The sequence below is a fragment of the Benincasa hispida genome, chromosome 3 (genome assembly GCF_009727055.1).
Source record: "Benincasa hispida cultivar B227 chromosome 3, ASM972705v1, whole genome shotgun sequence".
NCBI lineage: Eukaryota > Viridiplantae > Streptophyta > Magnoliopsida > Cucurbitales > Cucurbitaceae > Benincasa > Benincasa hispida.
Genome location: NC_052351.1, coordinates 71,417,746 through 71,436,232, shown reverse-complemented (window position 1 = coordinate 71,436,232; position 18,487 = coordinate 71,417,746). Strand labels below are relative to the sequence as shown.

General features: G+C 34.6%; 1 protein-coding gene across 1 annotated transcript; it reads left to right on the top strand.

Annotated features, from left to right (window-relative positions):
• The first annotated feature begins 1,725 nt into the window (after positions 1-1,725).
• On the top strand, positions 1,726-5,951 carry LOC120072928 (peroxidase 47-like). Its single transcript, XM_039025465.1, has 4 exons — positions 1,726-2,039; positions 2,748-2,936; positions 3,975-4,137; positions 5,172-5,951. The coding sequence occupies exons 1-4, from the start codon at positions 1,812-1,814 to the stop codon at positions 5,549-5,551; spliced, it is 960 nt and encodes a 319-aa protein (XP_038881393.1). The 5' UTR covers positions 1,726-1,811; the 3' UTR covers positions 5,552-5,951.
• Positions 5,952-18,487: the final 12,536 nt, after the last annotated feature.

Sequence of the window (18,487 nt, the reverse complement as noted above, 5' to 3'; positions counted from 1 at the left end):
ATTTCTCCTATTTCTAATTGATTTTGAGATGAAATCTCGTGTTTACCTAATATGCTAAAAAATGGTGAACCTAATGAGGCACTATCTTGCTAGAGGATCCCACATTGGAAGGATGAAGAAACTCCACAATCGTTGTAAGTTAAATTAGGTTACTTTTTCCTCATTGTCAATTGATTTTGAAATGAAACCTTATTCAAAACTAAGGACTATGAAACTTCATTACCTTAGTTTTGAGAGGAAACGTCATGTTTACTTCAACCAATTGTGTTACCGAGGAACACTTGAAATATATTCAACCCTTTCGATCAAATTATCCAAAAATTATGTTAGGAGAATATGTTAAAGTTAAGGACAATTAACCCTCTATAATAATATGATATTGTCTATTTTGAACATAAATCTTCGTAAGTACAGTCTTCTAAAATCATCTAAAAACTTAGAACTCATATCAATAGAGAATTAATTATCTTCACTTATATTTTATCATCATTCCCTTTTCCTATAAAAATATGGAATTTTATTTGCACCAACCAGAAATTTCTTGTGGTGTCATGTTTTTTTTTTTTTATATATATATATTTTATAATTAATGGATTTTGTTTCCTGAAATGTTCGTTTAATTTTATAATCTTGTGTGTGTGCATACTGATTTCAAACACAAACAACTCTACTTGATCATAGTTCTCAAAAACAATTTTTTTAATCAAACAATAAAATGGAAAAAATTGTAAGATAAAAAGATAAATTATAGGACAATTTATGTCCTCTAATAGTTTTGTGTTTAATTCCTATGCGGAATTTAAATTTTAAAATGTTATTTTTTAAGTCTTAAATTTTGAATTTGATTGCAATTTAGTTTATAAATTTTAAAATATTACACTTTTAGTCAAATTTTGAATTTAACATCAACTATTAGTCTTTAAATTTCAAAATATTTCAATTTTACTCTTGAGAGGTTTAAATTTCATTCCAATTTGGTCTCTAACTTTCAAGATAGATTTAAACGTGATTTTCACAAAATACTAACTTCTAGCCTTTAGTTTGAATTCTTGTTAATTAAATTAAAATAATTATGTAGTTAAATTCAACCGTTAATTCTTTTTAAAGAAAACTCTTATAAATATAAAAATTTTAAAAATATTTATACTTCATAGCAAAAAATTCCAAAAGTGTTTTGTACTTTTGAAACTTTTTGTTATAAAGTCTAAATATTTTTAGATATTTTTTATATTTAAAAAGGCCCCTAATTTTAATTGTGATAAAAAAAAATAGTAAATTCATCCATTAATTTTAATAGTGATAAAAAAGAATGAAACTTAATTTTAAAAAATAATTATAAATATTAAATTTCACTATTTTCTTTCGTTTGAGAATTTTTTTTATAACGTAAATTCTGGAATTTACAGTTTTGTTTTTGTTTTTTTTTTTTAATTTCAATTATTTTCTATATAGTGAGTTTTTTTTTTTTCAAGATAAGTGTGCTACTAATTAAGTGACGTTAGAATATAGCATTTGAATAAATGATTAAATATTTGTAGAGATTTGGCATGGTGAGTTCAATAATTTATATGAATTGGAATCCAGGTTTGATTGAATTGTTGGTGTTAGGTTATAAAAGCCAACATGCAATGAACACACATGTCAACCAAGTTGTATAATTATCATTATTATTATACTATCATGGCTTGTTTTGAGTGGAGAATGTGATGAAGCCACTCTCTTTAATTTGTTCTTCAATTGAAAACTATACTCTCCAATATGTCTATAAATACACACTCCAAACACAACCCTTCTATTATATATCTTTCAATATGATGCTAATTTCAATGTCAAAATTGATGATTTTAGTCACTATTATGTTGTCTTTGGGAGTAAGCTCAAGATTTACAAGTGTAAATGGGTTGAGTATGGGATATTACTTGATGAGTTGCCCCTTTGTAGATCCCATTGTGAAGAACATTGTCAATAGAGCCCTTCAAAATGATCCCACTTTGGCTGCTTCTCTCATTCGAATGCATTTCCATGACTGTTTCGTCGAGGTAATCACTATCGATCTTTTCCTCTATCGTGTATTTCTTATCAATCAAATATGAGAATATCTATCTCAATATCTTTATTGGTTATCAAGATTTATGGACATATCAACGAATATATATTGCAACATTATGGATGTATTTTTTAGAAGTTTCTACAAAAATATTGTGATTTTTTTTCTAAAACAATTTGTGTATTGTATGAACTAAAACCTTGAACTAATAAGTGTATTACTTGAAATCCTGAACAACGTTCTCAAGTCTACCAATTTACACGTATGATCTTTTAGATCCCGTTAAAAAAATATCGTGTGAGACCATTTAATTCTTTCAATTAAACTCTTAAATTTTCCTAAGTGAATCAATTTAGATTTTTTATATTAAGATTATCTTTAGAAATCATATCAATTTTAACACCTTTGTAGACTTCTTTAGATGTGGGATTAACAAAATGGACTATTGGCATTGATGCATGAATTATGTTCAAATGATAATCTTAACTCAGAGTTAAAAGTGACTCGCTTATGAAAATTTAGAAGTTTAATCGATAAAATTATAATTCTCACGTGATTTTATCCAAACAAAAAGTAACGTATGATATAAATTGATACACTTATGAAATACTAGAAGTTTTAAATTGATATAATTATTAGTTCAAAATTCTCGTGGATGATTAAAGAAAATAAAGACTAATTATTAGTTGGATAAATTTAGGGATGCGATGGATCGATATTGATTGATTCGACGAAAGATAACACAGCAGAAAAAGACTCTCCTGCTAACCTCAGTTTACGAGGCTACGAGGTTATTGATGAGATCAAGGAGCAACTTGAGAGGCAATGTCCCGGTGTTGTTTCTTGTGCAGACATTGTCGCTATGGCTGCTAGAGATGCAGTCTTTTGGGTAATTTTTTCTTTTAACGTTTTCTCCCTCAGTGCTATTTTATCTTCAAAAAGAGAGGGAAAAAAAAATAATTCTCTTTTGGTATATAGTTTTGAGTATAATTTTACTTTAGAAGTCACCAAATTTTTGTATTTAGCTTCTATTGATTTTATTATTTTATTGGATTATTTCTTTTTTTAATACAACAACTATGTGATTGAGAATTGAACCTCTAACTTTTAAGTTCAAAATGTATGTCAACATAGATAGTTAATGAATTAAAAGCTATGAAGCAGATACGACTACACGATACGGATACGATTGAATATGACGATTCGTCAATTTCTAAAAAATTAAGATACGGATACGTCTAAGGATACGTTATTTTTTTATATATTTTTTTAATATAATTATTTATAAAAAAACGAATATACCGATACATTGAAGATACATTTTATTTTTCTTTAAAAAAATCTAGGATATCGAAAAATTTAACTTACAAGTTAATAACAATAGCACAAAATAGAATACAAACACTGAAATATAATAATAAAAAAAAAACATCTAAGATGTTGAAGTACAATAGTTAATAAAATGTAATAGAAAAGTGACTCATATTGCAAAGAAGAAGAAGATTAGAGAGAGAAGTATGAAGATAAATGAAGAACTTATTGTTGAAGATATCCAAATGATTTATATTTTGGTGGACTTTGTGTGGATTCAAATGTGAAGATGGAGATTAGATGATTCTCTAGGGTTTGGTCCGTTATTTATTTTCTTCTTCTTTTTAAATATGTTGCCTAATTTTAGATTGGAAAATATTAGATGAGTTACTTGTCTTTTTTCTTAAAAAAAAGATACACATAGAAATAGATAAGTCAAATCGCGTGTCAAATAAGAAGTATATATACGTTAAATCACGTGTCAGATACGTATCTAGAAAGTATCTAGAAATATCAATATTCGATACGTGTCTGATACTGATTATTTGTCCCATATGAAATATCTGTGCTTTATAGATTAAAACGAAAATAGATAATAAAATGACGATGTGAACAGGCAGGGGGTCCGTTTTACGAGATACCAAAGGGAAGGAAGGACGGAAGCAGATCAAGAATCGAAGACACCGTTAATTTGCCTTCGCCTTTCTTAAATGCATCTCAGCTTATTAGTCATTTCGCTCAACGCGGCTTTACTCCCAACCAAATGGTCGCACTTTCGGGTAAATTTATTCAATGCGAAAACATATATTACTGTGGTTGATATGTTTTCACCCCAGTTTCTATTTAGTTTTTTAGATTTCGTTTAGGAATCCATTTCATATTTCTTGAGTATAATAGTTGAATTTTTAATCAAATTTTAAAAACAAAAATAAATTTTTAAAAGTTACTTTTTTTAGTTTTTAAATTTTGGCATAGTTTTTTTAATTAATTGGTAAAAAGTAGATAACAAATAAAGAAATTTGAGGTGAAAGTAACCTCTATAAACTTAATTTTCAAAAACAAAAAATAAAAAATTAAATGGTAATCAAGCGGGACCTTAACTTTCAAAATGTTACAATTCTTAGCTTGAGTTTTATTTCATTTTGTTGATAGATTTTAAAATTTACATTTTTCATATTGATTTTCACTTGAATACACACTTTTTGTATTTAGTGGTAATGTCTATCCATTAATTTAAAATAATTTAAAAAATTATAATTAATTAAGTTATGTTATTTTACATTGCTACTAAAATTCAATTTAAAAGATGGAAAATTATTTCAAATGGTAAAACTATTGAAAATATTTACAAGATATAGCAAAATTTTAGAACTATCAATGTTAGACGTTGATAGACACTGTCTATCAATGTCTATCAGTGTCTATCAACATCTATCATTGATAGTTCTAAAATTTTGCTATATTTTGTAAATATTTTGATTCATTTTTCTACATTTAAAAATAATTTTTCTACTTCAGGATTATTTTAAATTAGTTAATAGATTTTAATGTCAATGACTAAAAATGAGTATTTAATAAAAAAAATCGAAGGTTAAAACATGAATCTAGAAATCGATGAACCAAATTAAAATAAAACTCAAATAAAGTAAAATTGTAACATCTTGAAATTTAAAGACTAAATTAAAACCAAACCTAGAATATAAGAAGTAAACGGATAGCATTTTAAAACTTATTGACAAGAGGGTATTTTTGTGTTTCCTAAATTAAATTTAAGATGAAATTCCTTGTGGTTTTTGACAAAATATGTGTATAGGGGCGCATACATTGGGAGTGGCAAGATGCATATCGTTCAAAGGGAGACTGGATGGCAACGACCCTCTTCTGAATCCAAACTTCGGAAGAGCACTGTCAAGAACATGCAGCAACGGCGACAACGCCCTCCAAACATTTGACGCCACACCCGACAACTTCGACAACGTTTATTACAACGCGCTGTCGAGAGGCGCCGGGGTTCTGTTTTCCGACCAGACATTATTTGCTAGCCCTCGTACGAGGGGCATTGTCACTGCCTACGCCATGAACCAAGCTCTATTCTTCTTGGACTTTCAACAGGCCATCATCAAAATGGGCTTACTCGATGTTAAGGAGGGTTATAGAGGCCAAGTTCGTAGCAACTGCCGTAGGGTTAATTGATTATTCATGCATATCTAGCTACTGCTTAATAATAAGTCGTAATACTTTACAACACTTACATGCAGAAATATATAAATTATGATCTGGGTGTTATGTGTGAGTGTGTCATAAAGTAATGATCATGTTGTTATAGTATGTATAGTTTTGGTTTTTAGAAAATTCTACAATGTCTTTACCAAGTTTCTTGGATAATTTCTCTTGGTTGAGACTGAAAGGGTTAAAGTTTCACAATAATCATCCCTACCCTTGTTAGGATTATATTTTCCCTTCATTTATTTTCTGTTTTTTATCTATACTTTCTTTATTATTGGAATCTTTCTATTATTGATTATCTTGTATTTGCCTGACATATGGCTTCAATATTTCTTTAAATATCAATACAGTATTGGAAGTCATCTTACCCGACTTTTGAAAGTGGTCCTAGTTTCATGCTTCTGCGGGAGTTGAATGGAAGTTTGCCTCGGCTAGAGCATCACATCGTTCCCTAATTTTTCCTCTGCTCAGCATTAAATGTCATTTATGTAACGACCTGACTTTCTAGAACTGCGTCATTACTACATAAATTTAGATATTAAAACACAACCTTTACTCATTTCAAAATGGAAAGAGCATAATTTCTTAAAAGAATAAACTGTATAAATTCACTTGTTCAGATTGCATATAACAATTTCTTGGAGTTTCCTAAAAATATAAGTTTAAAATAAGAAATTAATTAAAAATCTCAAACATTTTACTATAATAACTAAAACAAGATAAACATGAAAAAAAAACTGTATGTCGAAGTGTCTGACTAATCTCAATGGCACAGTTACAGATTCTTCTTGTCATTTATTGGTTTGTCTTTATCCATACGTGAAAAACATATCATATGAAAGGGTGGGTATAAAAATATTCAACAAGTTACTGCACTACCGGGGCCAAGCTATGCATTTATGTCCAATAAATGAGCTAGAGGAAAGTTCATTACTAGTATGTGAGTGATGCCTCGAAGGCAAGATAATTAAAAGACTTTTGTATACAAATTGGCTAAGAAATGCGAAAATTATAAGATGTCATAAATGCACCCACTAATACCATTGCGATGGTAGAATAGAATGTTTCAGTGTCTGTTTTCCAGGAAATCAGTCACCGCATGCGTTCATGGCTCAAAGATAAAATAAACAACGCATCTACGTCGCATTGCGCCCATCAATCAAAAATGAAGAGATGATCAACGCAATGACGGCGCATGTGAAAATCGATCAAGAGCTCTAGCGATCAACGCAATTGCAACCGCATGCAGTAATAAAAAACAACACCGCATACGGCGATAGATCGAAGATGTAAAGAGCAACGCAATTGCGGAAGATTCTGATGAGTGTACAGCTGTCAGTTGTGCATTTCTAACGCATTGATTGCGTAACAGAAGGAATTTCTCATTCCTTCATTTCAGGAACTACCATAACTATACAGTGGGGACCACAAATACAAAGAGCCAAGCCTTGCCTATAAATAGCTTCTTCAAATTCATTGAAAAACATACATGAATACATAGAGACGTGCATATACTGATTCTGAGAAAGAGGCTGGTCTGAAGCGACTGTCCAGAGTAAATCCGAGAGAACCACGAGACAAGGCTGAGAGGTGAGTCTCCGAGCAGAGAATTATTCTGATCCCCGTAGTTGAAGCTCTGTCTGAAGGTCAATTCTATCAGGAAAGCAAGCCTGAGAGGGAAGCTTTCCTCTCCATCACTTCCACACTCTGGCAAGCATAATCTCCATTCGGGATCTGTGTCAAGACGTTGACACTCTTTCTGTATTTTTTTCTAATCTCTATTTCATCATCTGTATTCATCTTCTCTAATCTTTCATTCACAACATGTATCGAACGCTTAATTTTAGAATTAAATGTTATGATAATTTCCATTGTCATCTCTTTGTCTCTTTCCGTACATTCATAATCCATTTTCTCCATGATGTGTTCTTAATCCCCTGGGTAAATAGCAAGAATTAAGCGAGTGAGTTAATCTGGGTTAAGGAAATAATTAAGTTTAGCTGGAGCATGCTCGACGGCATCTTCACCTGTGAAAGTAGAAGTGAAGATGTTATTCCGCCTATCGAGAGAAGTTTGGAAGAATGCGTTAACTAAAGCAAGAAGTATTTTTAGAGATGGAAACAACCTTACGTTCATCACGTTCATCCCTGTTTCACCATAGAGATATAGGGATGTGGCCGATCACCGAGAGGTGTACGCAAGGGAAAGCGGAACCTTAGTTGCATCTTTAACGTAATTGGCAAACTTGCGATGTTCTTACTACTTACTCTTTCTCTTTCTGCTTCGTTCATAAGACTTGCCATCGCATACATCGATTCTTTGTACAACTTCGCAATCAGTTCTCGACCTTAGTATCATGTATCATGTATCTTGTATCTTGTATCATATTAGTTTAGGATTTTACTTTATCAATGCATTTTTTTTTTATTTCATCGCAATTTATATTCTTATATAAACCACCATTCTTTATTCATTGTTAAAAACTGGTCGCATGTATCATATAAGTATCGCATTAACAAAAAAAATCCCCATGTTCGACCTTGGATCATTCTGAGAAACTTGGGTTGGAATTATACTTGGTTTTAGTGCAAGGAAACTTGTGACATGCACTACTCCATTGCATACTACATGCATATTGCAATCAATGCATATATTTAGATGTAGTATCGCATAAAATTGTCTTTATCGCAAAAGAACTTAAGTGCAATTAGAGCATTCATTCATTCATCAGCGCATCAGATAGACAACATTACATGTCGTATCCTTACAATTTTATGGCGCTGTTGTCGGGGACATGAGCTTGTATAAATCATATTCACATTGTCCATATGTTTTTAGCATTACAAGTTTATGGCGCCATTGCCGGGGATTAGTAACAGTTAGTGTTGAATACTTTTGTGGTATTTTGCAGGACATATCTCTTTGTACTGTCTATTTAATGCGTAGAGCAGGCTGATGGTTTATGAGTACTGGAATTGATCCATAAATTCTAAACTGACCCAGAGATCAAGTGTATTTTTCGCGCAGGAACACATCATAACCAAATTAAGCGCTGGAATTTCAAGATCTACGGTTGCGGAGAATGCAAGGTTTAAGATAAGGTCGATCGTGCTTCAAATGATCCAAAATGCGGGACAATTCGGATAAAAGGAGAAGACCTGCATGCTCATTTGACCAGCTTCGTAGAAATGTGCAACGCATTTTCCATACCTGGTGTGACTCTGGAAGAAATTAGATTGTATCTCTTCCCGTACACACTGAGGGATGAGGCAAGGAGGTGAACAATGTCCATGATGACATTGTGCAGGCAAGCTTGACCACCTGCAGAGGCGTGGATTGCAGTAATCATGGGAAAATTGTCTTTCAATCCACATCTCTAAAATCTATGTTTAATTGCTTTCTTTATTGCTCTATGCATTACGCTATTTATTGTTTCCATAAACTAGCTTTTATTGCTTTATGAATTTACTTTTCATTTAATTCAATTGCGTTAATTTCCGTGCTTTGTTCAATTTTCCTACTTCGATGCATAAGTTGCGTTGTTTTTAAAATTTGCTGTGAATGACTGATGTAAGAGAAAATGAATACCGCAAATTTCTAGCGACTTGCGTTGATGAAAAAAATGAAGAAAAAAAATAATAATAACAATCAACATTCGGTATGCATTATGATGATGAGTGCATCTTATGCTAACAAGATGCACTTTGCATTCATCTTTCAAAAATGCATTACATTGAGGGGTGTGTTGCACTCGTATGTATTTTTCGCCCGTCCTTAGCGAAAATGCACTATGTTGAGGTAGTGTTGTGCCAGTAGAAATATTGTGCACCCGTCTTCCATAAATGAGTTGAGTTGAGGGGTATGTTGTGCTGATACATACGTTGTTGCCCGTCCTCTGCAAATATGCATTTGCGTTAATAGATGCATTGCGTTAATCTTTAACCTTGCGCCCATCCAAATAAAACACAAAAGATGAAATTCTTTTTGCAAAAAGAGTAGTCCCATCGTTTAGGCTTCCAAGGAAATGATGACTTAGCAGATGAAATGACGTACTTCTTTATAATTCATAAATGTGAGGAGCGCGGTGCAAGCTTTTTGAGTACCTCGAAGCCTGCCACCGTAGAATTTGCGTTGGGCCCATCAAGGCCCAACCTATAAATTTTGTCCTTCTCCATCTTAGAGAGTCTATTTGAATTTTTGCAAACAAAAACCCTAAGCACAACTTTGCATACCCAGACCTTCAAGCTTTCTTCCTAAACCCTAAGAAATTTCCTAACTCGTTTACTCAGTACAACCATGGCTGATCAATCTTCTCATTCATCCTCTTTACCCTCATCACCCTCACCAGCCCAAATTACTACAAGAGAGGCGACATTCCTCACAGCAAGCCGCTGCCTCGCCGTCCAGCCAAAACCCATCCCACGAACCGTCGGAAAACCTCGGCGAAAGCCTTTAGCAGCCATACCACTCCAAATCAGAGAGGGGCAAAGCACGCAGAGTGCCCCACTCCCAACACTGTCATTTGAAAGTGAGAAGAAGAGGAGAGACGACAGAGAAGTGTTTGGGAGCATACTAAGTAATATGGAGAAGGAAGAAGGGCTGCCCGAAGATGAGGTTGTTAATCAGCCATTACCTTCGGAGGAAGAGATGGAGGAAGCTTTGAGAAGAAGCGCTCTGGCATTTTTGGATCCTAAGGAAACTGTTCACAGAGAATCCTATGAAGGACCCACCATAGTTGCTTTGGATGAAATGGTGGCGGAGAAGCAGCCTGAAGCAGCTGAGGAGGAGAAGAAGAAGAAGAAGAAGAAGAAGAATGAGAAGAGGGCAGAATAAGATGAAGAAGCCCAGCCAAGGAAGGAAAAGAAAGAAAAAAAAATCAAATGAGAAGAGGGAACGTAGGCGAGAAGGGAAGCACCTGAAGAAGAAGGAAGAAAAGAGAAAAAGGGCTGAAAGCCCAGAAGTCGACGGAGAATCAACCACGGAAAGGGTGGATGAAGGGGTGTCAACGCAACAAAGAGAATCAGCACAACCTGAAGAGGAATCAACGTAAATAAGAATGGTTGCTACTGACGATAGAGAGGATCCAAAAATCACCCCTCTTATGCGGCGTTGCAAGGAGAATGCGCCGCAAGGGTCAACGATCAACCCACCAATTTTGCAAAGTGCAGTAGAAGAGAAGGAAAGGAGAAGAAGAGAGGAAGAAGAAAAACAAGAGAAGATGTTGAAGGCACAACAAATCATCGCAGAAGGCGATTAAAAATAAAATTACACGATGAAGAAGTGCGCCGCAATAATGCAATTTCGGCAGAAGAAGAGAGAATAAGGCTCGAGGAAGAACAGCACATATTGCTGGCCTCAAAGAAATTTGAAAGAGAAATGAGAGAAGAAGAAGATGAAGAAAAGAAGAAGAAGGAAGAGAAGGAGAAAAGGTGCAGAGCAAATGTTCAATGCATTCAAGAAAAGAAGAGTAAAGAAATTGCGAAGTGGGAAAAAGAAGAACAGCGCAAGGAATGAGAAAAGACAAGAGCAAAGCAAAAGTGGAAAGCAGTGAGCCTGCAGTGGCCAAAGGACGCCCATCAAAGAAGAAAGAGAATGATGACATGATGATGGAAATGGGGTTCTTTCCTGCACCAACGCCATTACTAGACTTAATTACAAGTGTTGTGTTAGAGCATGGATGGGAAACATTCTGCCAATGCCCATCCATTGTAATCCCAACGGTAATGAGAGCTTTCTATTATGGACGACTTCATGGCACCAAAGATGCGGTGATTATGAAAGGAGAGGTAGTGCCTTTCAGCGTAAAGAACATCAATGAGTTATATCCCGGAGGCGCCGGGTAACAAAATCATTAATGATCCCACAGAAGAAAAAATGGAAGATGCACTGAAGATATTAACACAACCAGGCACTCAGTGGTCGGTCTCCTTAAAAGGCATCAAAACCCTTGCATCCAATAAACTGCTTCCAAAAGTGCGGCTTTGGGTGTATTTGGTGAAAAGGCGACTCATCCCAACCTCTCATGAAAAAACAGTTTCGAAGGATAAAGTCATGGCCGAATACTTCATAGCACGCGACATTCCAATAGATGTGGGCCAGTTGATCGCAAAACAGATTCGAGATTTTGTGGGGCGTGTAAGAGGCCAGTATTTCTTTCCTTGGACAGTTTCAAGCTTATGCTTCTCATTGGGTGTAGATATTGAGGAAGAACCAATGCGAGAAGTCCATGGCCTCATCAACATCAAGATTTTGAGAATGCTTCTCAAAGATTCCCCTTATTGCCTCGAGCTTCCACTGAAAAGGCCCATTATCGATTTAAATGCGCTGCAGCAGCCAAAGCCCAAGAAACAGTGCAAGGTTGACAAAGGCAAGGAAAAAGTCCAAGATCCATCACCGTAAGATCAAGAACCCTTGGACCCTTTACCTTTGATCATTCGCCCTCCAAGCCCTCCTACAGAACCCCTTTCCCCATTCCCTGAACATTTTACTAATCTTCTTCTTGCCCTCGGTTCACCCAACGCATTTCCAACAGCACCCTCTTCCCCTTCATCTTCATCGCATTTTTCTCTTCCACCATTGCATGTTAACGACCCACATGATTTGTGTGAAGGAACTTCTGCCCAACCCCAAAACATTGATGGTGAAACATCGCAGGCGCAACCCACCATCGCATCCCTAACTGCTGACCTTGCAGAAATGCATTCTCTTCTCTCTCATCAACATGACTTTTTCTGCCAGCAAATAACGGAGTTACACGAGCGACAAGTAAAGTTGTAATGCAGTGTTGCGATGACAAGACAGGTGCTGATCAACATTCAATGCAATATCTACACGATCTACCTGAACCAAAGACAAGTGGTAGAGCGCAACCATGAGTACCTCAACTTTTTGGCAGCCTATCTATATGATCCCATGATGCCTTTGCATTTACAGCAACATCTGCACTTTGAAGAAGCTCCCAGTGTTCCTCCACAAAATCCACCTCCTGAGCCTTCTGAACCCCCTCCTCAATAATTCTACAAATTTTTTGTTGCGGTCATTTTTTCATTTTATTCATTTCATTATTTCTATGTATAGAAGCTATTACTTGATTCTTTGTACATGATCAAATTTTGTATTGCGATATTTGTAATTCTTTGTATACTTGGTTAATTTTTAATACAACTGAGTAAAAATTCCTTCCGTATGCATTAGCCTCTTATTTATCATCCTTTGTAAATTATTGCGATGTTCTTTATCTTTTATTTTGCGTTATTCATTGTGCTGCCCTGATGAGTCATATGCATACCCTTAGCAACATTTCCCACACTTTTGTATTTTCTGACTAACACTTAGATAATTGTAGCAATAGACTGCTTTACCTTTTATCCTTTAAGACTCTGCTCAAACCTTTTTTTCAAACTTTTGACTAAGTGTTTGTCTATTCTGTCCAAAACAACGCAATGAGGACCTTGCGCATCTCTAAATTTGGGGGTGGGGAAGGTCTGAGCAGATGCGATCAAGTGGATGCGGTTATTATTAGAAAAATGCGTTCATTATCAAAAAAGAAAAAAAAGATTTTTTTTTCATACAAACTCCAATGTCAGCGCAAGGGAAATCCAAAAACAATCCAAACCTAATAAGAGCTAAGTCATGAAAGAAACCTGCTCGTAGCTGGATGTTCGCATGACCCTCGTGGGAGCAAGCCAAAACGAAGGTGGGTTTCCAAGAACGACATAATATGAAAAGAAAAAAAATAAAAATGAGAAAAAAAAATAAGAATATAAGAGACAACTCCTCTGACTAGCAAAAGTTAAACTTAGTTGAAAATCAAGAGTTGAAGTTGAGATTGGCACACAACCATAGTTGGATGTTCGCATGACACCCGTAGGAAAAAGCCAAAACAAAGGGTGTAACCATGATCAACAGTGTCTAATAAATAATGCAAACTAGACCACCACATAAAGTCGTACCTAGTTGTTTTTGCAAGAAGAGGTAAACATTCTTTTCAAAACAAGAAGGGAATTTTTTAGTAGAGATTTGTTGTATAAAAGAATAAAGTAGAACATGTTGATGAATTATTAAAGATAGAAGGAAATTGCGTTGTTAAGTAATGTTGCCTAGGTGGAGCATTCAGAGCAACCAATCGACGCAAAATTTAGGATAAGAACTGAATATTGCCTTAGTGGAAGATATGCTTGAGGACAAGCATATATCTAAATTTGAGGGTGTAATAACTTGTAGAAATACAAGTTATTTATGTTGTTTTATTTAGATATTGCAGCTAAAAGAAAGAAAAGTGCGCTGATTGTATACAAATTGGCTAAGAAATGCGAAAATTATAAAATGTCATAAATACACCCACTAAGACCATTGCGATGGTAGAATAGAATGTTTCAGTGTCTGTTTTCTAGGAAATCAGTCACCGCATGCGTTCATGGCTCAAAGATAAAATAAACAACGCATCTACGTCGCATTGCGCCCATCAATCAAAAATGAAGAGGAGATGATCAACGCAATGGACGGCGCTGCGACAATCGGATACGCGATCAAGCATTGTACCCATGCGGTAATAAAAAACCAAACCGCATGCGGCGTTAGATCTAACAGTTGTTGGTTTGCATAAGGAATTTTCTCATTCTGCCATTCAGGAACTACATAAATTATCAAAGTTGGGGACCACCAAATACAAAGATGCCAAGCCTTGCCTTAAAATTAGCTTATTCAAATTTTCATTGAAAAACATACATGAATAATAGAGACGTGCATACTGACTGAGATCTGAGGAGGGACTGGTCTGAGGCGAGCTGCCTGAGTAAATTCGGAAACGCACGACTATAGGCCGAGAGGTGAGGTCTCCGAGCAGTGAGAATATTCCATCCCGTAGTGTGAATCTCCGTGCGAAGGTCAATTCTACGGGAAAGTAAGCCTGAGAGGGAAGCTTCCATCTCCACCACTTTTCACCTTTGGCAAGATAATCTTGTCTGGCGATTGATGTCAAGACGTTGACACTCTTCTATATTTGTTTCTAATCTCTTTTCATCTATCGTGTATTCATTCTCTATAATCTTAATTCACAAGTATCGAAACGCTTATTTTTAGAATTAATATTATGATAATGTTCATTGTTCTTCTCTTATCTCTTTCTGTACATTCCATCAATCTTTTTCTCCATGATGGTCTTAATCCCCTGGTTAACTAGCATAGAATTTAAGTGGAGTTAATTCGGGCTAAAAGAAAATAATTAATTTAGCTAGAGCATGCTCGACCGACATCTTCACCTGTGAGAGTAAAGTTGAAGATGTATTCCGCCTACGAGAGAGGTGGAAGATGCGTTAACTAAAGTAAGAATAGTTCTAGAGAAAAACAAGCCTTATCATTCATCACGTTCTCCTTTTCATCACATAAGAAGATATAAGATTGCGGCGATCACCAAGAGTGTACAGCCAGAGGGAAAGCAGAACTTAGTTTCATCTTTAACGCAATTTGAAAACTTGCGATGTTTTACTAACTTACTCTTTCTCTTTCTGTTTCGGTTCATAAGACTTGCCATGGCATACTATGATTCTTTGTACAACCTTCAATCAGTTTTTGACCTCAGTATCCATGTATTCATGTATTTTTATTCTTGTATCATTAGTAGGATTTACTTTATCAATGCATTTTTTATTTACAGCAGTTTATATTCTGTATAAGACCACCATTTTATTCACTGTTAAAACCGTCAATTATCACAGTAAGTATCGCATTAACGAAAAAATCCCCGTTGTTCGACATGGATCATTCTGATAACTTGCGTAGATTATAACTTGGTCAGTGCAAGGAAACATCTTGACCACGTACACCATCTCATACGCTACGAGCATATCATTAACAACAGCATATATTTAGACATAGGTAGTCGCAAGTACGTGAGCGTTATAGCACTTCATATTCATATTTATCACATGCTAAGATAAAGATATAAAAAACACGTTACAAGTTATGGTGTCATTGCCAATGGAATGAACTTGTATACATCATATTCACATGTCCATTGTTTTTATCGTTACACACATTTATGCCCAATTCTATACCGTAATGTTAAATATATGGGGAACTATGAGTTCTTCATATTGTTTCACATTGGTGATTGGCATCTTTCCTGAAAAAGGTGATGAGAAACAATGTGTTTTTCAGAGGATGTTCCCATCGCCTTGTAAATACTGAACCCCTACTAAGTGATATTGACTTAGGATAAGATTGGTCCAGAAAAGTGTACATTGGTAGTTGCGATGATACTATTGTGCAAGGTTATATTGCATGGGGTGTTTCTATTGAAACAGTTTACAGTTAAAGTCACCAAACTACATTCATTAATCTAATAATATCATAAGGCGCTACTCACTCTCGGGAGCAGCTGTGGTCACTGGTAAAGTGAATGAATATAATCTAAATTATTTTTAATTTAATATATATAATATTATTATTAATTTTATTAATCGAGAGATTCGAACAACAGTAGATCTGTGATGTGTGTAATAACGAACGCAGGTTCTTGCTATATGTAGTGACAACAAAGCTATATGGAAGAGATAAGATACATTATATGTACGATATACTTATTATTCCCCTACAGTTGCAGATGTAGAGGACTGTTCGGGAATGAGGATGAGTTTGATGAGTTGCCCACAATATGGAAGAGTATGCCCCGTATGATGCACGCAGAGAGTCAAATTGAATTATGTGTATCCGATGATGATTGGATTCAGCATTTGGTTAAGGACTTATGATGAGCTAATTAACTATTTATATTATGGAAGTGCCTGCGTAGGTATGAGCACACATCAAGAAGAAGTAGAGCAACCTCAAGTTCGAATCGACGACGACAACCAGCTCGCAATCGACGACGTCCGCTTTGTGGGACACATTGGTTTATTTGTAATATTTTTTTATATAAAGAGATATGTTTTAATTTACACTTTTTATTTTTAATGAGACTTATTTTTTTGTTTTAAATTTGTGTCTTTTAGAGTTTAGGTATAAATAAAATTATTAAAATAATACAAATATTAATTTTTTTTTAAAAAACATTTAATACTAAATAAAAAAACACAGAAAAGTCGAATCTTCAAAATTCGACCAAATTTTGAAGAGTGACACATTAAAAAAAATATCAATATTTTTTATAAATAGTGTTCAAAACAATAATATTTTTATAAATTCGTTTTAAACAATAATATTATTTTAATTTTCCTCAACAAATGTCCAAATATTAAAATATTAAATGTATATGATAATTATTTTTAAATGTGGATGACTATATCCTTCATTAACAATTCACAAAATTTAACATCATTCAATTTCTACAAAAACTGATTGTGATTTAGCATTCAAGCACACTTTTCCCAAAATAATGCCACTGCATATTTTTTTTTTTTTTTAACAATACCTTGTACTGAAAGCAATTAATTATCTCTTCCACCCTACATTCTAGACCCCTATGGTTCTTTCACATAAAATACACAGTTAAATCTTCCTAGATTTCTTCATACAAGGTAGTTTAATATGCAAATACTTATATTGATAATAAACCGGAGATAAATGGTCTGGGGATAGGAGGGATCCCCGGCGTGACCAGAGCAGGGAGGGGATTCGATGAACTCCGACAGCAATTGCTCGGAAATTGGTGGTGTGTTGTGAGAACATGGTGGGCTCGCCGTAAAGCTTACTTTGCTTTATAGTGACTTTTAAGATGTAAATTGCAAAGATGATTGGTTTAAACGAATTTGGATTGGTTTTGGAAAGAACCGTTGGGGAAGCGGGAGTTTTAGGAGTTGGGTGGTTCAGATCCTAGGATGTCGAGATTATTGAAATTGGTGGGGGTTGTAATTGTCATTGGAAGGAAAAGTTAAGGCGAAGACGGTGAATGAGGAGTATTTTGGTAATAAGGGAAAGAGGGTTGTTGTATGATGAGAGATTGATTAAACATGGGGCTTGAAGAAGAAGAAAAGAGCAAAGTAGGATAATAGGGAGATGATTACTCGCATATATGGTATAGTATGGAAGGGAGAAGAGAAAGAAGACATACAAACAATTAAACATCATTTAAACATTAGGGCTATTTAGGGCGTGAGTTGAAAATAGATGTCTAGAGTTATATGTCTTGTGATAGTTTCAATATTTTGGAGTTCATATGTTCGTATTTAATAGGTATAGAGTTATTTTTATCAGGAATTGTAATTGGAGTTGATTCATCGAGTATTTGTGTTTGGAGGCCAATTGGTCGTATTCGGAGTTGAATAGTACGTAAGGTGGTCGTGGCGAGTGTTTTCTCGGAGGTTGGTTTTCGGAGGAGAACTGGTTGTGGTGTTGGTCCGAAGGTGCGAGCTTGAGATTGGTCGTGGAGCTGAATCATTGAGGTGTTATGGAATCCGAATTCGTCGTCCAGAATTGTCTTGGAGGTAGTTTGTCGGAGCCTGAAGTTGTCGCCGGAGTTGTCATCGAGGTGGTTGTCAGAGACTCAAAGTTAGTTCTCGGAGGCCACAGTATCAAATGGGTGGAGCATTGAAACAATGGAAGAAGAGGAGTTGTGAGTTGTAAAATTATAACATCTCAACTCACCAACATTTAAAGTTTGTGACGCAAACAATGAGGTTGTATATTTCATACAAATCAAGCTCAATACCTCATATTTAATTTACACTCACTCATTTTTAGACATATTCTAAAATTTCTCAAATTTTAAAAAGGGGTAAATTGTAATGTTTTTATTTTTAAGGCTAACTAATATTTAAGTATATAACAACATTTCTTAAAGAACTGCAAATATAGTAAAAAATTATCTTGTATATACGATCAATAACAATTTGAATAAGAAACGTACAAATAACACTTCAAATCTATTTAATAACATGATCTAGCAAAGAAAAAAATAATTTATAA

Excerpts from the sequence above, each read along its gene's own strand:
- LOC120072928 (XM_039025465.1), top strand. The coding sequence starts at position 1,812 with ATGATGCTAATTTCAATGTCAAAATTGATGATTTTAGTCACTATTATG. Across the intron at positions 2,040-2,747 it reads TCCATGACTGTTTCGTCGAG|GGATGCGATGGATCGATATT; the intron begins GTAATCACTATC and ends GGATAAATTTAG. Across the intron at positions 2,937-3,974 it reads CTAGAGATGCAGTCTTTTGG|GCAGGGGGTCCGTTTTACGA; the intron begins GTAATTTTTTCT and ends CGATGTGAACAG.